Below are 25041 nucleotides of genomic sequence, written 5' to 3'. Positions count from 1 at the left end.
CTGACATGTTTGCCAACCAATATACATAATGCATGATTAACATGGTGTAGATGCATGACATGTCTGTGTGTGCAACCACAAATAACTCCATCTATGTGCGTTGCCTCTGTGTGGCAACAGCAGTAGGACTAACAGTGGGTTGACCTCTGATCCCGCTGACCCCTGGGCAACCCTCAGAAGGAAACAAAACAGGAACAGAGGTTTATCTTTACAGTCAGCTGCCATCTATTCTGTCAGTCTAAAATCAACACAGCTGATTTGCGTCCATTCATTTGGCCCTGGGTCATTGCCTGTTCTAAATCAGCAATGTGTGTCTCTGTGAGAGAAGAACGAACAATCAGGAGAAAAGTAGATAGAAAAAGATCAGAGAAATTGAAAGCTACATGCCCCCAGGAAGTCCGTAAAAAAGTTCTCAATTCAAACATGCTCATCACAATTTTTTTCGCTTCCATCTAAATTCATGAGAAAGAGATCTGAGGTGAATTGCACTTTTCTCTCCATGTTTATGGAGTGTGAAAAGTGATTAGCATTTATATTCGATGGGGAGGAAGCCCAGACTGCTGAGTTGCAGCGCGCCTTGGCCTCACTGGAGACATGAGAGGTTGCCTTCAACACAGAACAGTTGTATACGTAATGAAGGAAAGCGCTTGTTGCTTCTAAAGCTGCTGGACACTTTTCTCTCCTTCCTGACTTTGTGTTATTGTAACACTTCCAAAACCATCTAAGCCTTCTTTTTTGTGCGTTAGCTTTGGCAGTGTAGGTGAGGAAAGGATGTGTTCCTGCTTGTGCGCATGCATTCTATGTTTGTGTGCATCCATGTTTGTTTGTGTATGACTAGTAGCCTTGATGTAGTGCCTGAAACTCTGATACTCTCCAACTATGCTGTCCAGCATTCCCCCCCCAAACACACACACATCCCACTTTCCCTTGATAGTGCCAGTTGTAAAAACCTTGGAGCCCACCTCAGCCTTTTTGACCCCCTGCCTACTTTTCATCTCGTCTCCACCCAGCTGCTACACCCAGTGGACCACACCAGAGGCCAGACCCACACTTTCTGAGCCACCTTGGAAACTTTCCTGGCTGCTACCCCTGCTTCCTTTGCCAAGATTCCACACTGTGCCCTCAGTCCACGCCACTGCCCTCAGTGTGTGTGTGTGTGTGTGTGTGTGTGTGTGTGTGTGTGTGTGTGTGTGTGTGTGTGTGTGTGTGTGTGAGGGAAGTGTTGAATATACTGCACCCGACTTTAATATACATACTGTGAGAAGTCTCGCCACCCAAACCCCAAAGCCCCCTATACTTTATTAAAGCCAGAGTGACCGTCTACAGACTCGTACAAAAAGTCAAAGTCACACAGTTTTTCCTTCTGTTCTTTCCTGCAGCCAGCTGATGGAGAATCAGATTACTGTGATCGAGCGTGGGGCTTTTGATGACATGAAGGAGCTGGAGAGACTGTAAGTACCACCCAGGGCTGTGTGTAGATAGGCTGAACACATTTTTTTATTCCTTTTCTAAACTTGAACCCGAAATGAAAATCCCACCCTTCTGCTGATTTGCTTTCGGTGCTTGTATTAGTTGAGAGTAATGAGACTAACAGGAGGAACCAATTGTAAATGGCGGGTCAAGTGTGAGGCACTTCCCTGTCATTCCATTGTGGTTGGATGGCGCTGAGAGGGTACAGTGTGGGTTGGGAGTACTTTTATTAGCTCTGCCTGACAGGAATGCCCTCAGTGGGATATGTGGGCTTAAAAGGCCTCCCCCACCGCAGACCTTGGCTCATCTGGACAGCACCAGGACTCCTCAACAGCTTGTAAACCGGCTGGGAAAACACACAGACAAACACAATCAACCACACCTCAACCAGCTCATTAGTAAATCAATAGTGCTACCCACATGGAAACCTGCACAGCAGATGACTTTATGAACGCATGCTGTCATGCAGACACAGCGGTTAACTTCTAAAAGACTTTCCCCCGATCTGAAACCCACATTTACAGTCTACGTTACCAAACTCGAGGCCATGCTTAGCTCGCCTTCCCTCCTACTCCATATTCAACTGATCCCAAACGTTGGCTAGACGTTTCCATGTGCCAAACCAATGTGGAAATTAAGTGGCTCATTTCTCTAATGTTTAAAAGCCACTAACCCACTAGCAGGTACAGTTCAGTGTGAACGGAGCAGCAGCAGCAGACCATTAATGTCCATTATGCACCAAATCTCCACCTCGGCTGGCCAAGCACTCTTCTCAGTGTATACAGTGAGTGGCACAAGTCCCAACATCTGTCTCAATGTGTCTGAAGGCAGGGCAGTGGCCTGCCTTTCAGATTTGCAGCCCCTCTTTGCCACAGCCACTGCATTCACTACTATGTGCCTCCAATGGGCCATTCAGAAAGGAGAGAGTTGCGGTTTCCAACAGATTAGCAACAGTCTGTTCCTCATTGACTTAATTGTTGTATTTGCATAAAGCCTGCCAGTCTTGGATGTTAGTTGTTTGACATGGAGTCTGTTGCCAACCAACCATTCCTGTCGGTGCTTCCTTGGGCTAGAACAGGCTCATCCACTTTTCTTAATTTTATTTAGAAACATCTTGTTTTGATAGTTCACCCCAGATAAAATGTATTCATGTTCATATAGCTGGTGGATGTAATTCAATTGTTTAAATGGGAATGTTGCTTTTCTGTTGTTCTGGGAAAGTCAGCAGAACACTGAATTCCACAAGGCACAGCATTGTAATTTAACTGTGCAGAGATAATTTACGACACTGTCTCTGAGTAGCAGTTTAATTCCCCTGAACTTTCAGTTGGATATTTATGTGACATCCAGTGCACACTGAAACACAATAGCCTGTGGCTAAGCTGATTCTACGGCAGCTAGAAGAAATTATTCACAGCCTACACACTCAAGGACACACATGCATAGACACACACACGCAAACTCACTGTTTGATCATACGTTTTCCCTGCCGCAGGCGGCTGAACCGTAATCAACTACAGCAGCTTCCTGAGTTGCTGTTTCAGAAGAACCCTGGCTTGTCTCGACTGTAAGTACATTCACTTTTTTATTTCTATTACTTTTTCTTCTCTGTCAGCACACACTTTGTTCCTCTTTGTCTTTTCTTTATTATGCAAGCAGCCAATGTTGCTCAGAGATGTACGTGATGAATGTTCGCATTGGTTTCATTTGGTCTAAACACAATTAAAGAACAATCAGGATTCTATTGCACTTGCTGGAAGGGACATCAGGACTCATTCATGTGTTCAGAGTTATTAGTGTGTGTCAGGTCTCCTTCTATGTAAGACAAAATGAACTGGACGAGTGGAAATCGGAGTTCTTTGCACGTCGTTGGGCCTTCATGCCAAGTCGTCTGCAGTTTCTCTGTGTTTGTCTGTCTGTGAGAGAATCCACTGGTGACAGGGAGTGGATGTGACACTGGGACTTGAGCTAAGGGACACATTATACTTTGAACTCAGTTCCAGGTATAAGGATGTCTGCGTTACCTAATGAGGTCTTTTTATGTCCAGTCCCCAAAGCTCTCTCTGCCAGCAGACTCCACCTGCATCATATGAATGAAATGTGTCATTGTAGTTTTCGTTTTGTTCTTGTTAAGACCAGTCCCATACTGTCACACACCCACACATCCTTCCTTCCATCATGCACCCCATGGAGTAACTCAATCCCACAGTAATGCTAAACTTTTATTCCCATCTGTATCAAGGCAGATTGTTTTTTCATTCTTTGGAATAATCAGTGTCCCTGTTGCTAGCTGATCATTCCGGCTTCCATTATTTCAGTTCAGATTACCTGTAGCATGTGGGAATAATGAAACAGTGGGACATGGAAAAATCATTTCCCTCCTTTCTATCCCCATAGTGGTACCACTAACCCATGATCCCAGCCTCAGCCCTACATCTGTTTATCTTGCGTTTGATGTTTAACACCATCTTGAATCTATCTGTCACTTCCTTGCAACTATCTCCCCATGTCACCTATCATTATGCCACAGTCCGCCTCCGGGCTTTAGGGCAAAGCCTCATCCTTTGGGGGCAAGGTCGGCCTTTTTGTGGCTTGCAAACACTGAGCAGCACTGAGTTGTCTGTCTAGCTGGAACAGACACAGAACAGACCGAGGCCTTCCAGACCAGCGGATGGCCTTGAACAAGCATGATTAGTCCATCTGGAGCAGCGGGCTCTGCCAACAGCCAGAGGATTGTGCTAACACAGCTCCCCTGTTTCATCCAATCTAGCTTCATGGTCATTATTCTAAACCTAGCGCTGGCTTTTCTGCCACGTTCTGGGGAATGAGACTTTGTTTAACATTGCTTAATCGATTCGCTATGTGTCTGTATATACACTCATTTGTTCTTTATCCTTGGCTGGATAAAAGAGAGCCATAATGGACCTTGAAGCTTTTCAGGTGTGGAAGCGTTATACATTTTTTAACAGTTAAAACAAATGTTGAATCCGCAGGCATGGAATCGATAATAATGCAATCTTCATGGTGCCTGTGGTTGATTGACAGATACTACAATGTGAAAGGCTTCTAGTGCTTGTTAAATATTTGGGCTAGTAGCATGGGATCAGGGATAGCAGTAGAAGACAAAGTTTCTTCCAAAGGTGTTTCTGAACTCCTAAGTGGTGTGTCTGGGCCACACCATGGGTTCTGGTTGCAGTCTGATGTGGTTAAGTTACAACCTCGTCTTGCTCCCGCCAGCAGCTTTTAATGGACTTAAAAGGTCCTCATCTCCCAGAGGAAGACTTTCACCGCTATTTCATGTGTGCATTTATGCGTTTGTGTGTGTGTGTGTCTGAGGACGACAGAGAGCGACAGACAGACACACAGACAGACAGACAGAGAGGGAAACAGAGTCTATGGTTGCACATGTATTTTTGTGTGCGTCTTTGCACTTGCTCAAAGAGCTCACTGGGGCTTGTTAGGGTCTGCTTTTATGATCCTAACAAGAGAGGTTAATGTAAAAGCCCGCTGCCCTCAGGTAGAGCACTAACCCAGATGGTTTCTCTTCTCCTGGAAATAGGATTAATTGCTCCTTTTACCCTTTTCTGTAGTTTTACACTCTTTCTGTCTTCTACTCTCCTCTTTTTTTTTCTCTTTTTGCTCATTCTGAAGTGAGGGTTTCAGGGAAAACTTTGATAACAAAGTGGCTATTTGTCGTCAACATCCTGCTGAGAGGACCAACAGAGAGAAGGGCAAAAGGGATGGAGGAGCGAGGGATGGATGGCAGATGAGATCATTGCTCTCATTAAACATTAGAGGAAAAGCTACCGGGTTAATAAAAGGCTGTTGGTTAAATGAGCAGCGGAGTGTTGTTTTGTGGGGAGTTTTTAAACACTTGATTCCATGCAGTCATTAAGCTAACAGTAATGAGTTTTCACTACAAAGGGAATACAGGCGCTTTTGCTAGAACACTGGTTTTGATTTGAAAAGGGCTCCTCTTAAACCCAGTAAGAAAAAAAAATCATATTTAGAAATTCTTACTTTTATCTCAAAACTCAGTAGGCTGAAAGTGCCCGTTGTCTTCAAAATTTAGGCTGCACAAATTTATTTCACAGAGCTATGTGTTTTTGCATTTGCTTTTGAAAGCGTACCTCTTGGTCTACACCCCTGCTGTGTCTCTTCCCATGCCTGAGAGATACCAGAGACACTGATGCATGAGGGGCAAGGAAAAGATAATTGGAATTGATTAGAGATGATTAGAGATAGTTAGAGTTAGTTAAAGCCGCCTGTGATGGATGGCACCGACAAGAAGGCACGGGAACAGCGGCGCAGAGGTGAGAGGCGCTGCGCTCAACACCAGTGAACAATAACAGTGAAAATAGAGTTGCATTCATCACTGTTAACGACCTGTTGCCCCGTCCCACCACCCTCGACTTCTCCTCATCCCACTTCCACTGCACTTCAGATCTGTAATCTACTCATCCATGTTTGTAATTAGCGTCTTTTCGCAGTGGGAGAGCAGGAGGAAGGAAGGACTGCGGGATAGAGGAAAAAAGAGGCATAGGTGAGCAGAGTTAGAGGAGTGTAGAGCACTTAGCCTGATAGCTGGCCCCGGGGAGTAGCATCTGGTTTGGACTCAGGATGAGGGGTTCAAGGAGGAGGAGGCAAAGGGGTATTTTGCGGTTTTTGATTACCATGTTGCTTCTCGCTGCCACAAACAAATACCAGCACTAAGACAGGCTTGTTTGAAGGGGTGTTTCTTCCATTAATGGCCAACGTGCTGTATTACGTGGTGCCGTGAGGGGATGGTTAGGAAAGGTTTTCCCTTGTCTTTCTCCCCGGGAGGTATTAGGGGGAAGTAGGGAGGAGGGAAGGGTGTGGTAGTACCTGCACTACAGGGAAACCCTGGCAGAGGATTGTAGAGGGGGTGTGTCTCATCCGTCACTAAGATCCTTTTTTCCCATCTTTCAATTTCATGTTAATGCCTGGCGACGGGTATCCCGATGTACACAAACCCTAAACACACACGCTGAAAGGCTGGCTGGGACACACGGGCGTATGTGCACACACACAAGAGAGAGAGGAAAAAAGAGGGAAAATGTAAATAACACTAATTAGACACAAACACACACACAGAATAACACTATAATTACATCTCTGTGTGCTAATGTGTGGATGGCATGCACACACAAGGGATTACGTTCTTTATATGGCTTTGACTGTAGATAAAAGAGCCGCTTCAACTATGTGTTGATGCAGAGCTGCCTCCTCTGTGTTTGTGTTGGAGGGATGCTGTGTTTTCTGTTTGTTGATCGCTTGATGCTTAGGGAACGGTAGCTCAGTGTGAGAAGAAAGAATTGTTTTGGGGGAAGGAGGTCTAGAATAAATAATGTGCACTATCATTAAACCTATAAATCATCTCTCTGTCACAGTATTCCCACTTGTTTTTGACTTTGTTGCCACTGAATATACAGTATTTTCCCTTTTCATTTGGTTCAGATTGATTGGCTTGTAAACCCGCTCTCGTGTTCCAAGACTTTTTGTGCCACAAAGCAAGCAAATTAACTCTTTTGACTTTTGACTTTTTGTGTATGACTGCATGAAAGACTGATGTGAATGTGTTTTTTCTTCTCCTCGTGACTGTTGTGAAGTGTTTGTATAATACTGTGCCGTGTGTGCGACTGCGCATGCATGCATGTGTGTGTGTGCATCTGGCAGGCTGTTAATGCTCCAAGCTGGTCTTGTCGTTTCCTTCTCTTTGTCTCTGCTGATGAATGACCTGCCTCAATGTGCTAGGTCTCTCCCTCTCCCTTAGAGGACTGTTTGGGCCCCTGCTTGGCAGCAGTCCCCATGGCAACCCATCTTCATCAGGAGGTTTCTGTGCCATCAATGGCAGACATCCCGATTTCTTGACTGTGGTTTGTCTGACACTAAGTAAACACTGACAGAGTTAAGCTAACTTTAGACACAATGGTTTAAAATACCTGCATGCACAAAAAAAAAAGTTACTTAAACAGTCACTTCAGCCAGAGTCATTATATTTTGTTACTCACCACCAGATAATTTTGGTTTCGTTGACTGAGGTTTTGAAATGTCAGTTTCTCAGATTTGTGGTGCTTGCAGGGCTGAAAATGTAACAGTTGTATATCTTGTTAGGACTTCAAATTGTCCACTGTGACAGATTATCCAGAGCAACAGGGACAATGTTCCGGTAAAGAGATGCATTTGCTGAATTCTAAAGTGTAGTTTTTTTTATTGCTGTGACCAACGCCAACGAAAAACAACTTTCATTCCCGTTGTTCCTGGGAGAACCGAGGCAACATATCAAAACCTGATTAAAGGAAATCAAAACTACTTGCGTGGCTGTGCACTGATCAAGTTGAGTGAAACATTGTGTGTTTCTTCCTCATTTCAGTAAATTGATCTGAGTTGTAACTTTAAAAATAAAGGGATAGAGTTTAGGTTTTCTGAGAGAAATACCTGACCTAACAGCCAACCAAGAAACACCAACCAGGCAGGACTTAACTCCTTGCCCCTGCCCCTCTTCCTGCCCCTGTCCTTGTCAGCTGGTAAAAGTGGCTTTTATGGCTTGTCACTGTTTTCTTTACGAGTCGGACCGTGTGTGAGAGAGAAATGCAGACCAAACCATGTGAGGAGAGCGGAAGCCAAAAGGGGGTAATTTAAAAACCACTCTGCCATCTGAAATACTCACAACCGCAGCACAAGGGAGAGTGAGAAAGAAAAAAGAAAAGAAGACAAGCAGGCATGCAGATGAGGAACTAAGTTAAAGAGGACAGAGGGAGATGGTCTGAGGTGCAAAAGAGAGGAGCAAAGATGCAACGAAAACAGCAGTGTTTATATTTACTAACGATTCTGTGTCCTTCCTCATGAATAATTGAACAGATGGATTGAGGCTTGTTAAATATTCACACTAAAGCACCGGGACATCAGCAGTCTGTGTGTGTGTGTGTGTATGTGTGCGTGTCCAGCGTCTGGTACAGGCTGCTCTACATACACACCCATACCATCGCTGATGCTCTAAATATTCGCACAAGCAAACATGTGCGCACACACAAGTTCCTCTGCGATGACCGTCCCAATCATACTCGTGTACATTCCTGTGTGCGTGAGTGTGTGTGCGTCTTCACGTTGGGGACTGGCCTGGTCATTATGAATTGATACGGCATGAATAAGACATCACAGTGTGGTCTAGATCCGTCATGAGTATACACACACAGGGATTTCACTTGCAGAGGCTGCTGAAGGAGGCCTCCTCCTCCTCCTCCTCCTCCTCCTCCTCCTCCTCCTCCTCCTCCTCCTCCTCCTCTGTGAGCCGCTGCCGACAGTTTGCCTCTGTGACGGCTGCCTTTGCCTGGTCCAGATTGGAACTGACACACATGGCAGAAAAGGCTACCCTCATGTCCTCACACAGACACACACACACACACACACACACACTTACTCCCTGGAATCTCAAAGCAGGGGTTTGAGGAATGCTGCAGTCCCGTTCCAGGAATAACAACCAGAGTAGTGCTAGTTGGTTTGTCCTGCTTGTGTGTGTATGAACACATGCTTCATGGTCATGCGTACACATAACGGGTCTGCACAGTCAAGCAGCGTGAAGTAGGCTAAGAGTGTAGCCATCAGAATGAGAAACCCAGCTCATTCATCACAGTCGTAATAGAGTGCAATCTCCTTGCAAAGGGTGTTTCCTCGCTCAGTGCATCTGTCCATCTCGTTACAGTTCATTTCAAGACCTGGGGTTTCGATCAACACTATCTGCTCTGGATCATCATGTGGAAGTGTCGTGTGTGAGGTGCTTAGCAGCAAGACTACAGTATTTGTGTGTAATCTCTAGTTATGAGCTGTTAGGGTCTGGACTTGAGGCTCTGGAGCTCGGTGTTGGAAGTAACCCAAGCAGACCCAAACAGCCTCTCATCCCATGGGTGGGGAGGGGATAGAGTGGTTCGAAACCATTCCTAACATCCTGCAAAGCAGGAAGAAGCACGGACCTGCACACATGCGCATGTGTTGTTCAGCAAACCCACATGCGTACAGTAAATGATTGTTCCACCCCTATCCTGTGGCCTCGGGCTCTGTCTCTGATTCTGAGATTTAAAAAAGAACAAACAAACAAACTGCAGGGCAAATTATGCCTTCACACACACACACACACACACACATGCAATCACACAAATGCCACTGCTCGCACATACTCTGCCCACCTCCTGCTGATTTGCTGCTGTAGAAACCAGTGCTCTGTGGGTTTCAGACTCGGGCTGTTTACCTTTTCGGACCAAGCGGAAGACACACAGAGAATGAGTCGGGAGGTGAAATAGTTCAAAAAGAGCTTCATATTTTCTGAACGAAAACCGATCCAATTGCTTGGGAAAAGTGTGGTGTAATGGATGGAAAGAGATTTTTGGATTTTCAGTTGTGTGTGTGTATATGTAATTATAGGCTTTGGATGCATCCCTTTATCCTCTGGAAGGAGAGACTCGGTTGAACTCCTTCCTCTTCCCCGTGGCTATATTTCTGTGTGTTTGTGCATGTGTGTGAACTCTGGGCTCTGTCTCCTCTCTGTCTGTGGCGAACAGGTCCATTCTTAGGGTTTCATACTGAGCACACCTCCAGGCCTTTTGTTCTCGAGACTCCGCAAGATATAGAGCTGCTGCTGAGTGTGTCACTGCATAAAAATGATGTTGTGTTTACCTTGAGGTTAATGAGGTTAATGTGGTGTAGGCTAATGGTGAAAGAGCCAAACTTGTGATAACAGGTTTGCTGGTTTGGATCTTAGCAAAGAAAATCTGGATTCTAAGTAAGGCTAAGTGAAGCAACTTTTCACTTGCTGTAACTACTGGTAAAATATCCATGAGCTACCTCCTTAATAAAGCTACAAAAGACATAGAAATTGACAACAGTGTAGTGAGTTTGTATAGTGCACTTGTGACCAAATCATCAGTTAATTTTATACACTAACCAGGTGATCTTTGTGATATTAAAGATTGGGTTTTTAAAGACTTTTTCAAGACTCCTTTTGGGACATTTTTGCCTTTATTTGATAGCAAATGTTGAGAGAGAGAGACAAAATGTGTGTAAAGAGTAGGTAGTAGTAGAATGACATGCAACAAATGGTCCGACTAGCAGGGAATTGAACCAGGAGCTTGCTGCTTTGTGGTCATGTTCTTTGCATCCTAACCACTTGGCTATTAGGTCAGTCTACTTTGATGCTTTCAACACACCTTAGTTGCTTTTTAATATTTCAAATTACACTTTGCATCAACAGATTACCCTGGATATGATTTTATGTGTGCACCACTGTGAATTAAATGCACAGAGGCAACAATGGCAACAGAATAATCAGAGTTAACGAGTAGTAAGCATTATGAGCATTAAATAAGTCTACTGCAATTAAACTGTAGAACTGCCTATCTTTTGCAAATAAGATGCAACTAAGTAAGAAATCTAAAAATGATTCACCTACTGTATAAATGACTAACTTACATTAGGTATTGTAAAACTGTAGCATCTCCAGCCACCCAACTTCCTACCTAAAATCCATCCTGGTTTTATATTTTAATGCATACGTATGTTTTTATGGCAACTTTTTTGGAGAGTCAGCAAAGTCAACAGTGCTTCCAACAAATCTCATCATAACTTTGATGATTCTGTCTTTTCTAATATGTAGAAAGGCAAAGTCAGCTCCCTTTTGTCTGACGTACATTAGGAGCTTTTGTAGGGGTTTAAAGCACTAAAAATATTGGAACCCTGTTGTTCTTGGTCAGATTATTCCCTGCACTAAGGAGGTTAGGTTTTCATAGCTGTTTGTTGTCTGTCAGCAGGATTACGCTAAAACTACTAGGCCACTTTTCATGAAAATGATTGTTGGCAAAGGAAAAACCTAGTAAATTTTGGTGTGGATCTGGTTTCATACATCATAGAAGAGTGGACTATTGGCTTAAATCTACACCCTTACTACTATTTTTTCATTATTTTTCCACTTTAACTTACCTTTTTAGTATCCCTTTCTCACTTTAGGTGGAACATAAAGTATTTCATGCTATCTTCCAAATTATACAAGACCAAAAAATCATTTAGATGTGTCCAATTTTTCATAAGTTTTGTAAATAATTCACTCCTGCTTGTATGAAACATATACAAATGCATGATTAACCTCTAAATCAGTTGTTCACAGTCCGTCAGCGAACGTAAACAATAATCACGAACAAAATCCATCTGCTCCAAAATCCATCAGACACCCTGTTAGACATTATGTCGACTTTAAAACAAACAACTGTTACTTTGAGTTATGTAAACACTTAAATCGACCTGTTTACCCATATTTGGTGATTCACAGTAATGAGTTATGTGCACATGTAAACACTCTCAGGGCGACTTGTGGAAAACGACAAACATGCACAACACCTGGAAAGTAAAGTTTAAACACGCATCTCTTTCAACTGTTTTAAATTATGAATCCGACCAGAACCTCGTGCGCCTTCATACTCTCCTCAGCCATCCGTCTTTTTCGGTAAACAAAGACACTTGTCTGCTTAGGCAAGACGACTGCTGACAATCCAGCAAAAAGACGTACTGAGAAGTGCTGGGTCGGTGAGCGTGGCAAAAAGGAAAATCTGAATTCCAGTACAAATGTATATCTGTTTCCAATATTGTGTCCTTCTCACAATACCCTCCTGCTGGTATCTCAACATGAAGCAGTGATCCCATTAGCCCCAGAGTGCATGTGCATGCCTATTGTGGAGATATTCTTTGCTGGAAAACAGTATGAAGTTCTATGCAGGGGACGTCTTCCCTTCTTAGTTTTGTGCAGTTTAACAGGAAATCACTGGGGGATGGAATCGATTCCCCTTCCCTGCTGCTTCGACTGGGAGCGTACACACTCGTGCACGCACCTGCCCCACCCAAACAAAGCTTCCAGAAATGAGTGTTAGATCTGAGATGCAGCCAGGCCTGTGTGTGTTTGCCTGTTGTGCAGTCACGCCAATCTGACACCTCAGAGGAAGCAAAGAGGAGGAGAGTATTGATTGAGAAGGAGAGAGTGATACATGACACAGTTGAAAAGCAGAAAGAGTGAAACAAGAGAGAGCAGTGTGGAAGAAATGAAATTGAGGCAGCAGAGGAATATAAAACATGTTCTGTAATCATTTCATTGCATAGATATCCTATATTTTACATCTGATTAACTATTTATACAGCTCGGAAAGTTGATTTCATTCTCTCCTGAACTTCAAATTTTTTTTTCGGTTTAGTTTAAAATCCCTTCCTCTCCAATCCAGTGTCGCACTGCAATTCAGTCAAGCAAATAGATGAAGCATGAGATGAGTGGAAAGAGGGTAGAATGAGTTAGAGGGCAATAGAAGGACCTGTAAGTGACAGTCAGTGCCTGGGAAGCAATAAATAGTGCGGGGATAGAGTAAGTGGGGTTGGCAGATAAAGCGAAAGAAAGAAAAAGAGGCACAGAGAAGAAAGATTGGCCTTATCTGTAGACTTTGAAAGGGTTCTCATCTCTTCTCATCTATGTGGCCGTGCTGGGAGACAGAGGAGGAGAGGGAGCCAGGGGCACCTGCAGTAGAGCATTAGCCAAAAGCCCCATTATCACTTCAAAGCTGGACTCTGCTGGAGGAGGCCTGGGTGACACTGGAGCCCTACAGAGGATGAAACGCTGCACAGAGATAGCAGTAGAAGGCCTCCTCCCTCTGCCAGCTTTCCCCATTTCCCTCCATCATCCCCTCTGCCTCTTTTACTGTACCTCACTTCCTCCCTGTCATCTACCTTGTCCTTACCTTCCTTATCACTTTCCTTTCCTCCCCCTCCGTTATTTCTTCCCCATTTCTTATCTGTGTCTTTACCACCTGGCTGCTTTGGATGGCGAGTCCTATATGAGATCTTCCTCCTACTTTTCCCCCTCCTGGCTGAATTTCTCCATCTTCTCTGGCTTATAAAAGGCCTGGTTAGTGGAGGCCCTGATGAGCCCCAGGCTGTGGTAATGAGCTTGCCGAGCCTTTCATGTGGAGATCAAGCCGATGGCTGGAGGGGGGTGTTGTTGGTGCTGGTGTTAGTGAAGTGGATATTACCAGCGCAGGATTGTGGCTCGTAGAATGGAAGAGTAGTGGGTCAAGCTCAGCCCAGGCCAGACTTGGAGATGCAAGCGGTTCCCATGAAGTCAAGGGTGTCCAAAGCCAGACTCAGAGGCACACTACTGTCAAAGAATGTGACAAATCATTATGGTCTGTGTAAGTTATAGCATTCCTCTGTCGAATACGTTATCCCAGAGACCTTTTCTGATATTTACAGGCCACAGAAGGTCAGATACTTCACACACAACAACAGTATAGAACAGAAATCAATGGCAGACACAAACTCATTTTCTATTACTGCTCCCTGCTTGCTCTCTCAGTGTGTCAACACTTCATAAATTTGCCATCTGAATAAGTTCAGGGAGAGGAAAGCTTGACGGAGGAATAGTTGAACAAAGTCTGATCTTCTTTGATTTGACTTTGCACAGAATCAACACCGGCACTCCTTAAATCCTCCTCGCCCAGCCCGTTAAATCCTTCAAAACCAATATATGAATGTGAATGTGTGTGTGACTGTGTGTATCTATTAATCCGTAATGCCTAGCCACACACCATTATTGCTCCCTCCCCGTGACACCTTCATTAGTCCCACAGAGAGGGATTACCGCCGTCTTGTAGATTAGCCCCCTTTCCTGTCCACATCATATTATGCCTGTTTTGTTTATGCATATTTTAGTTGCAACTGATTGTTTTTCTAATTATTCATTGATTTGCATTTAGTGTATTGCATTTTAGACAGAAAAATAACAAGAGGAAATAATTTCTTTTGTCAGACCAGCATTTACGATTGTTTAAAACACAGAAATGCAGCAAAGTTGTTTAGTTTTTGTTAAAAAAAAAGAAAAAAAAAAAAAGAAAGTTACTGTCTTTGTGTGCCAGTTTGTGTAAAATGTTCACTGGGAACAGAGGGGATATGCCCAAGTTCCAGTTCATAAAGCTGTTGTAAAAGAGAGCAGGCCATTCAGGGCTAACAAAGAGTTTTCACATGAACAAGCTAACAGACTGGTGATCACCAGCCCGCCACACTTCCTTGACGCTCATTTTACCCATTTTATTTCCCCTTTCTTTCCGTACATTTCCCGCACTGATCACTTTCACGTTCCTTCTCCTGTTAATTAATACAGAATCTTTTAATTGGGTTTGTAAATTGCACTGGGCCTCTTATAGGGGTTGCTTTACTGACAGAAACTCTGGCCCAGTCCAGCACTGATATGTGATAAATATCTCTGTGAAATCATTACAGCTCGAGCCACTTATCTGGGTGGGTTTTGGTTCTCTCATTCCTTTGTCTTTTTATAGTATGGCTCCTAATAGTTTCTATGGAGACTGAATTGGCAGAGAGTTGTTATGCTGCATTCGGCCCCTCGGCAATCTCACCCTCATTCACCTTCCTACCTGCGTTTCTGGATATAGAAAGCTGAAAGATGGCGATACATCTGCGGTAACACCCTCGCTGCTCCAAGGGCAGAGAGATGCAGAACTGATAAAAGTTTGTTTCACAGCGCGAGTGAAGTCAAGGCTTCGGGATGTCGGTGTCAACGGTCAAATTAGTTAAAAGTCTCCGAGGCTGATTGCATGGGGCTTGTTATAGTGCTGTCAGTCCAGAGTTAGTCTGCGTAGAATAGACGTTCTCCATGTTTGACAGATGTCTCAGAGAACGGAAGAGCGGATTATGTAATGTTTTATTTTTCCCTGCTTTTTCTGGCTTTACTCCCAGCTCTCCCTTATACTTGATGTGGAGAGAATATTGGGGTAGAAAAAAAGATAGAAGTCAACTTGTTTTTTTTTTTGTTTTGTTTTGTTTTTCAAGTTGTGAGTGTGAGCCGAGCAGAGCTGAACGGAGATGTCCAGCGGGGTTAGAGAAGCACTGCCTTGTTTCCCAGGAAGGCACCCTCTTTGTGACATGGTTAAAGATGTGTCCTAACACCATTCCCATCACCCCTAGTCCCCTCCTCTCCCCACCTTGGCTCCCATCCCTCCATCCCTCCCTCCATCCCCGGAGAATAGCCTGCCCTTTGCTCAAGCCATTCCGTCTCCTTGGAGCTCATTGTTCCGCGGTTGCTAGGCGATAGCTGGGGCCTCATTTGGTCACCTTGGATACAGGGGGGAGCCTGGGTATTTGGTATGGGGTCAGGGCTGACAGAGGTGATGTGAAGGTGTGTGTGCGTGCATGTGTGTGTGTGAGTGCGCTGTGAGGTTGTGTGCGCACATTGTTAGCCATCAAAGTGTGTGTGTGGGTGCATGTATTTGTGTGTGTGTGTGTGTGTGTATTTGGTTAGGGGTCAGGCGTGACAGCGCTGGTACAATAGTGTGGGGTGTGACCAGCCCCTCCTTCACTATTTATTAGCCTATTCAATCACCCACTCCCCTGCTCCAAGCCAGGCTGGGCCAGGAGGCAGCCGAGCTGTCAGTCAACGGGGAGGGGGAGGGTCAGAGAGACAGGAGGTGGGGGGGGTCTCAGAAAACATAATTAATGTGTAACACAAGAGCTGCTGTATTGCTCTAAAGAGGAAATTAAAGAAACAAGCAGCCACTGCAACTGCAATTACGCCGCTCTGAATAGGCCACTGTCTTTGAGTTGTCACTACTGTTTGGGGCACTCACACCTGCTCTCTCTTTCATCTCTCACCCTCTCCCTCTCACCCTCTCTCCCTCTCTCCCTCTCTCTGTCTTTTTTTTTCTTTCCAAAGTGTGTTTCTCTCATTCTGTAAAACACACACACCAGGGGGAGAGCCTCTTTGTCAATCGCCCTCCTGAATTCCGATCCGCAGTCGTCAAGCTCGCCAGGGCCGGCCGGCCTTGGAGAGCCCTGGAGTGGCTTTCACAAACCTCCGCTAAACACACACACATACAAACCTATACTATTGTTGCCAGAGCTTAAGCATTCATCAAGAGAGCACGAGTGGTGAAATGAGCAAAACGGAGAGGAACATTTTTAGAAAATGAGCTCTTATTCAATGAGGCCTATTCTCATCTCTCTTCCTCCTTTTTCCTCCATCTCCTCTTGTGCTTTTACATTAAAGACTATATGTGGCTGCAGGATTCTCTGCTCTGCTTCCCTGAGCCCTCAGAGCAAAACCATCAACGGGTGCTTTGCCCCCAAATTAAGCTTCAACGCAGATGACTCACTGTCAGTGTTATGCATCTGTGAGTCATCAGTGTGTGTGTTTTACTTTAACTTTTTCACACATGTCAGGCAAACATTCCCTCTTCTTTCTGTCTGTCTGCCCCACTCCCTTTTCCTGTTCCTTTTGCAATCTAAGTATATCACAGCTGTCTCTTTTGTCCCGACAAGAATGTGAGTAGCAACAAACTAGCACCCAGAATGTATCTTGCAGCGCGCTGCAGAAAAGGTCTGCGGTTGCTGTGCAGAAAAAAAGTATTCCCTCGGGAATCTGTTTTCTCCTGCAGCGTCTGCATGTGTGTGTTCCAAAACCAACCACGGAGCTAAAATCGTAGCAAATTACCAGCTAAATGGCTGCCTTGTGTTCCCAACACTCATAATGAGTCAGGGGGGAATGTGATCTCCTCACCTGAGCCGTAACCGATAGCAGATATAAAGAGGAACCGACATGTCCATGCAGAAGGGAAAAGAAGAAAGCCTGGCACCGTGGAGGGCATACCTGCGCTGAGAGGCAGGGTGTGTCTGACCTCTCAGGGTTCACTGCTCTGACAAAACCACAGTGGTAATGCAGCAGAAAATGACTCCACAAACTGGCATGTAAACTTGGAATGAGTATGATATTGGGAGCGTCGGTTGTGCCTTTCCCCAGCCTCACGCAGTTTCCGGAAGAGTCATTAAGAAATCATTGAGTGCGGGCGCAGAGAGATTCATATTCATGGAATTCATCAAAACAAGTTATTGAAAGCGGCCAATGCATTCATTTAGTGGGTCGTCTGAATTCATCCGTTGGGCTGCATTGATGTGGTGTTGACCCCGAACCACAGCGTGCACTGCTGTCAGTGCGGCTTTGTTGGTAGTGCAGTAACCTTTCTTTGTGCCCATGTTTGGGCCAGTAACCTTGCTTTGTGCTGCTGTGTGTATCTGGGTGTAGTGTGACTCCCCTTCTCCATAAATCACTGTCAGATTCCAATGGTACGAAACAAAGCCCTCGCCTCAAGCTTGGATAATGGGGTTGTTGGTGTGTGTGTGTGTGTATGTCTGTACCCATATGTGCATGTGTGTCAAGCCTGTTGCCCTTCATTTACCAATCAGCGCCACGCAGAGTTTATGAAAATTCATTGAGTGTGAGATGAGCTTTTTTTTTTCTTCAGATGAATATTGCACGAAATGCAGCATTGGGTGACAAAACACTCCATCGATTTTAAGGAAGCGAAGAGGGAGGGATTGAGGGAAGGGGTAGAGAGACAGGGGTGAGGGAATGAGGTTGATCGCTGGTGCATGATGGAATAAACTGCAGAATTTCTGTCACTGCATGTGCATGTGTGTGTGTGTGTGTGTGTGTGTGTGTTTGTATGTCACACACAGGGGTTTAATAAATAAATGATGTCTGAAATGAGAGCAGCTCTCCCTAGACCATCTCCACTTCATGAGAAGGTCTTGTTTACAACTCCACACAGACACTGTATATACACACACACACACACACACAGACTCACACACACATGCTACCTCTATGGCTACTAGAGCTGAGAGATATGCTGTTGCTCTCCTTTCCAGGAACATGTCTGTCCTGTGAGCCTCTAAGTGTGTGTTCTCGTTCTCAGGCCTTCGTCGCGTTGCGCTCTGAATTCCATCCATGTTGACGGTGAAGGGATAGGAAGCATTACCGTGCAGGCCAAAGCAAACACACACACACACACACATGCATATAAACACCTACCTTGCGAGAGAGGCTGGAGAGCATTAGGGAGCTCAACAGAGCAAACACAGCGATAAAGGCAGGATTTGGGCAAATTCTAATGGGAGGAAGCGGTGGGGCAGGGACAGGATTTACCCCCGGTATCCCCGCAGGCCTGGGCATGACAGAAGCCCCCGAGTTTTTTAAACCAAACAGTGTGTGGCGCTGACTCACAGTTCCTGTGTTTGCTCTGCGGGCCGTCCTAACATATCATTACTTCTCCCAGGCAAGACAACCTTCTCCTCAGAAGAGATGGCTGCCTACCTTCCAGACAAAACCTGACCTTTTACTTTCTCCCAGTGGTAAAATGAACCAGTGCCATCCTAGATGAGCTCTGAGTGTAAATGAGATGTGGTGGTGAAGTGCTTGTGATGGAGAGGGGACGGGGTATCAAGGAGAGGGCAGTTGTTGCACAGAAGATTCCCACAGTTTGATTGTTTTTGGAAGATTTTCAAACATCCCATTTCTAGGCAACTGAAGCAAAGGTCAAAATGGAGGAAGGAAGAAGAGAACAACAGACTAGGAGGAGATGGAGAGAGTGGTTGATGGTAGGGGATACAGCCCTGGAATGCTGCAGTGGTTTTAATTACAGACAGAGGAATAGGCTTTTTAAATATTTAGAGTACAGATGATCTCTCCGGCTGCATATGTTTGTGTGTACGAGGCTTTGTGTGTGCGTGCACGAGTGTGTGTGCGTGTTTGTGCAATCGTCTGTTTATGTAGATGCATGTGTGAGGGCACTACATGTGTTGTGTATGCGTTGAGCTCGCAGATGCAGCAGCACATGTGTACTGCAATGTCACTTTTGTGTTACAGTAAAACACTTACCGTCAATTAAGGTGATTTTCATGCTGTCAGATAAGTTTAATCATTACATTCTTGGTTCTGAGTCTCAAAACTATCATAACAATAGCAATAATGTGCCATCATCCAGGGAAAACAAGGTTGTTTTGTTAGGTTTTGGAAATGTGTTCTTTGTAGTTTGTATGTAAGTATCGGTCAATTTTGGCCTTGCTTGTGTATTGATCAGATTTTATCTAAATTCTAACTTTTACAACTATTTAGTCCTTTTAAGGCTGCTTGTGTTGAGATGCAATATACTCACTGGTCACTGGGACCTTGTTCAAAGCATATCAATCGTAAAGTTGCTTAAATACAGCCTACAATACTGCTCATAATTGCATGATGGATCTCAGATGTGTTGGAGGTGTGTCCCACACACTCAGGATTCCCTCAAGGCATGCAACATCTTCAATCGTCCCGAAACCTGAAGTCAGCAGCATATTTACAAATTACAAGACGTAGCCCAAATCTTAAGCACAAATGCTTCACGGGGTCCCACAACCTCAGGTTTATCCAAATATGTATAAACCACAAAAACACACAAAATACGCATTTTTCGGTCAACCAAAGCCCACCCAGGAGACGTGTGCATATTCATATCTAGTAGGAATGTGAACAGGAGTTTTCCAAAGAGGACTGACATAATTCAGAACAATTGGATTTTTAAAAACAATGACATTTGCTGTGACCAAAACATGGACTTTTTAATAAATCAGTGCAACACACATGGTATGTGTGTGTACAGGTATTGATTTTTTTTCTCAATCTTTCTGACGTCCACTGGATTTCATTCCCTGCACCACAAGGAGACCACACAAATGGGGTTTCCTCCTACTCAACAGTAACACAAAAGAAACACAGAGCTCTCTTAAAGGCACTAACTTTATCTGCCAGACAGATTGCAATTGAGATTTCTTTGACTTCACTCAAACTAAAAGGCCATCAGAAAGCGCTGAAAAGCAGTACAATCAGCTGTGAAGGAGATGCGGTGGAAGATAAAATGAGACACATAAGACAGAGGTAATGTACACAAAGCGGTTTGGAGGCGCTAAGTGCTACATCTTGACAATGTGAGTCATGTTGTTATAGACAAGCCTGAACTGCTCTCATGGATTTTGCTCTCTGGTCGGCTGCGTCTGTCTGACTGACGTAAGGGTGCAAAAACATACAAGGGTTGTAACCTCCTAATCATTAAACAGGCACCGTCAGGATGTAAGGAGATGTGACTTCTGTCTGTGAGCACTAAGCCGGAGGAAGCCGGGATGCCAGAGTTAAGTGGAGCAATATCCTCCTTGCATGTGTGACGGGGCTGCTCTTGTTAAACGGGTGCTATCATGAGGGAACGTTCTCCTCGTCTCTCGCTGTATTGTGCGTTTATTCAGGGCCGAGCCAATTCCGGTCCAGACTCCGAACGGTAAATGGGCTGCAATTTCGAGGCAGCTCGGCGTTCTGCGAGCTCACATTGATCTGTCATTGACAAAGTTAATGAGCGTGGACATGAGGCACGGAGTCTCGTCACAAAGACATCAAAGTGCCGCCGCAATGACTGGCCCGCTGTGAGACCGGCCTTCAGGCAGACACCCGGGCTGCCTCAGCCCCTCACTCCCCGGGAGAGGAGAGGAGAGGGGTGAGGGGAGGGAGGTGGAGAGGATCTTGGCACCATGTGTAAGAAGTTTGTACATCTCCATCCTTTTCTATCTCCCCCCTCGCTCACAACAAGCACACTTTTTTTTTAGCGCATGTTTGGCATGTGTTTGTGGTTCTTAGTAGGATCAATGGGACAGCAGCAACTTTTGAGCCACAAACAAGATTCCTAAACTTGATACTCTCTGCTTCTGCTCACCACCTGCTGCTTGGGAACCTGCTGGCTATGCACACTAATACACATCCTTGCACACACACACACACACACACATACGAGTACAAAAGTCTTGCTACTAGGTAACCTGCTGGCTATCTGCCTTTTCATTCCTTTCTGTCAACAGCAAATAAGAGATGGGGAAAAGGCAAAATCCAAGAACAAATATTAGCCTATGCAGACAAAGACATTCCAGACAGGGTTTTCACTCTCATTCGCTCATCCTTAAAGTCCCATCTTCCTCCTTCCCTCCCATCTCTCCAGCTCCCCCCTACATTCTCCCCCCTCCTCACCCCACCACTCCTCTCCTATTCCTTCCTTTATTTCCTCCGAAGGTCTCTCTTTTCAGCTCGAAGCGAGGCATCTCCGTTGTTGTTGTCACTTTTGAAATCCTATCCGACTTGTTATGGCAGAATGCGTCTTTGTATTTGTGTATCAGGATGTTTGCAGAAAAAATGCATGACTAGCTTAGGACACACTGAGCAAAAACTGTAGAGTTAAACACATAATGCATGAAAAACGCAAACATCCAAAATGCCAAAAGCTACACCATTCTGAGACACTTGAGATTTCAAAGTTAGGATACATTTGCTGTGAATAGCAAACACAACCTTTGTAATAAACCTATGAAATCTAAGTCAAGTTGCTGAGCAAATCCAAAATCAATTTTGTAATGAAAACTGCTGGAAGTGGTATCATATTTTTATTACTAGGAAAACCACTGCTGAAAATACTTTATTTCCTTCCATAATAACCACAGAGAATCAAAGCTGCTGCTTTGATTCTTTGTTTTTTTTACTGTGAATTAATGCCATACTTCATTTCCATTTTGTTTTGCTAATTTATTTGACTCCGACTGGCTTACATGCTGTCTAACACACTTTGTTCTGCAAATAAAATCCCTGCAACCTGATACAGTCTGCTCAAAAAATAGCAGTAAATCAATTATTCAAGGTTATAGGGACAGAAACGTTGATCGACTGATGGATGGATGGCTAAACTTTTAGAAGGCATCTTCCCCGTACCCTTCACAGCCTATGCCTTCCCAGCTTTTTAGCAGTCCTCCTCCTGTTCTCCGTCTTCCTCCTCCCTTGCCTCTGGGGGTTCAGATGTCATCCTCATCCTTGTCAGAGGAGTCTAATGGATCGGTCACGCTCAGGGCCCTCCCAGCCTGACTCACAGAGCTGGGGTGAGAGGTCACGACTAGGGTGAGATAGGAACTGCAGGACGAGGACATCCGCTTGGCTGTTCCCAGCCGCGTATGTCTGCATTTCAGCGTTTATGCATGCATGCATTATTTTCTCTGTAAACACCCCAGTACCAGAATGCAGGGTAGCTGAAGGGACGATTTGCACAGAGCAGTAAAATACACCAAAGAAAATAAATAGCAGAGTTCAGCTACAGGATGTAGCATTGTCAGGTAAGGATACATATGTGTACTTACACACACACACACACACACACACACACACACACACACACACTCCCTGTGTCTGGCATATCCATCATAGCCTCCCGGGGCCTCCTGTTCTTTCTGAAGGTCAAAGTTGAAAATGGTAGAGAGGACGCCTACACAGACATCTAATATATATGTGTGTGAGTGAATATTTGTGCGTCTCTAGGTGCCAGATCTGCACACTGCCTCTGTGTTGATTAGGCCTAGACCAGTGGGGTGATCTATTGCCATCCCAAGAAACACAAACCAAATGTACGTCTGGCAACAAGGCAACACATATGATGATGCATGGCTTGAAGTTCTGAGGGTCAACAGCACTTTTTCTCCAAACTGTTGATGGTCTTTCTTGTGGTTTTTTCATAGTTGCTGGATTTTCTTTCTCTTTTTTTGTCAGATCTTTTTTTTTCTGTGACACAGATATGGCATAGAAGAACTGTGGCAGGCATCATTAATGCGGAGCACATTTCCACTCTGCTGTTGCAAATTTCTTTTGTTTCCTATTTGACCGGGGTGATTTTACATTGCCAGCCTACTGTGTCCCGCGCACCCTCCCTCAACCTCTGCATCTTTATTATCCTTTGTTTCTCCTCCACCACCACCCCTCTCCTTGTCCTCCACCTCCACCCTCTCACTTTTCCTCTCCCCTTTTCCTGGGTGGTGAGTTTTAATTTCATGCCCCCTGCTCTGGCAGTTGGTCCTTTAGTGAGTGCCAGGCTGGCTTTGTGACACGTAGCCTCCTCAGGGGCTAACAGTCCCTCTAGCACACACACAAAGACACACACAAAGACACACACAGCCACAAGTATGCATGCTCTCAGCCCCGGGCTATGCATCGGCATCCATGCAGAACTTATGGCAATAAAATGATCCAGAAGTTGCTTTCAAGAACACACAAAGACGCATGCTGCCAGAGACAAGATTACACAAGCAAGCATAGTAGCATGTTAGTTCATCCTGAGCAAATGGACTTGATTCAGTGTTCACACATGTAGAACAAAAAGCCCCTGTATTCCCACTTATCCATCATAACTGTCATTGCTTCAGTAATTTATCTCAAGGTATTGGCCTCATCTGGCTAGCGACAGCATGCTAACTGTACTGGCATGCATTCATTACTCCGGCAGACAACTCTCAGCCCTGGGGAGTAATCAGTCTTTATGCTAATGTTTGTAGATGATGATGGATGTGCCCCAGTCTCCATTGTTTTGGACTCTGTTAGAAAAGGAAAGACTGTTTCCTTCATTCGAGAATATGTTTATGTGCGTGAGCACGCAGACGTACTTGAGTGTGTTCGGCCCCCGTGGTATTAATCCGCGCCTACGGCTGCACCTCTGCAAGGGTTCATTAATCCTGAAAACATGGTCTGGCCTCATCTTTATCTCCCGAGCATTGCAGATCACATCTGCTGCTCCAGGCTGGTCACTCATTAACGAACACACCTCAAGGCCATATGTGACGCTTCTAAAATATTTTAAGGAATGCAAGTGAGTATTATCACACACCAAATGAATAAAAGAGGCAGGTACACTGTCCATCAAACACTTGGTGAAAGTTTTTGTCCTACAGGGATAGTTGAATCAAATCACTTTTTCTTTTCCTTTATGGCACTGGGCCACATGTGCTTTGTTTGTACTGCCAACCAGATTCAAAGGAGGTGAATGGAATTTCATTTGTGCATATCAAAGCTTTGAAAGTTATATGAGCAATGTGTCTTTTCAGTCACGGTTATGCTGGATAATCCACAGACCTGGCTGCAAACAATTTTCATTGGAACTGCTTTTACCAAAAGAAGTAGCTCCAATGAAACTGTTCACGCCATCAGGTCTGCCATAATACTGCATGAAATATGTCTAAACTTCTTTTTGGTCAAAGTAAATCATTTGTATCCACAAGCTGGAATGGTTGTCTTTGTCACTTTGCGGTGGTTGTAAAGTTTGCTCCACTCTCTCCCTCGCCTGCACTGTATGTGGGCCGTCGGAGTGGGAGGATGAGGGTATTCTAGAGCACTGTGGAGGACAGAATAAACATCCAGAGCAGTCGCTGCTGTCCATTGTTGAGCTCTTTTTCTCAGGACGACTCCCACCCACTGCAGCACAGCTGGGACCAACTCCATTGTCCTCTCCTTCCTCTGCCAGCCTCAGCCGAGCCCTCACATACATAGAACAGAACACACACACACACACACACACACACACACACACACACACACACACACACACACACACACTCTACCCTCAAGGCTTAGTCACAATTCCAGCTGGGTACCTTTTTGTCTCCTAGCAACCAGCACCTCTGCAATTTCTGGCCTTGCACCTTCAGTTTGGACTGAGAGCCCATCCTGACACAAGGATTGCACGCACACGCAAGAAAAAGGCGCTCATACACACTGACTGGAGGTGGGTTTTGAGTTGCTGCCTGAGCGAAATTGAATCTGAAAAGTATTGGGCCGTTAGCTCTTGTGGAATGACTTTCTTT

At 44.8% G+C, this 25041-nt stretch overlaps 1 protein-coding gene across 4 annotated transcripts in view; it reads left to right on the top strand.

Moving 5' to 3' along the window:
* Positions 1–25041, top strand: part of slit1a (slit homolog 1a (Drosophila)) — a 90251-nt gene that overhangs the window by 12110 nt on the left and 53100 nt on the right. For all 4 annotated transcript variants that reach the window (XM_023268146.3, XM_023268144.3, XM_023268143.3 and 1 more), the window contains exons 3-4: positions 1380–1451; positions 2966–3037. In XM_023268146.3, coding sequence (XP_023123914.1) covers positions 1380–1451; positions 2966–3037 — 144 coding nt within the window. The remainder of the gene's footprint in view (positions 1–1379; positions 1452–2965; positions 3038–25041) is intronic.

Source organism: Amphiprion ocellaris, chromosome 16 (assembly GCF_022539595.1).
Source record: "Amphiprion ocellaris isolate individual 3 ecotype Okinawa chromosome 16, ASM2253959v1, whole genome shotgun sequence".
Lineage (NCBI taxonomy): Eukaryota > Metazoa > Chordata > Actinopteri > Pomacentridae > Amphiprion > Amphiprion ocellaris.
This window is presented reverse-complemented; position numbering and strand designations above follow the sequence as displayed.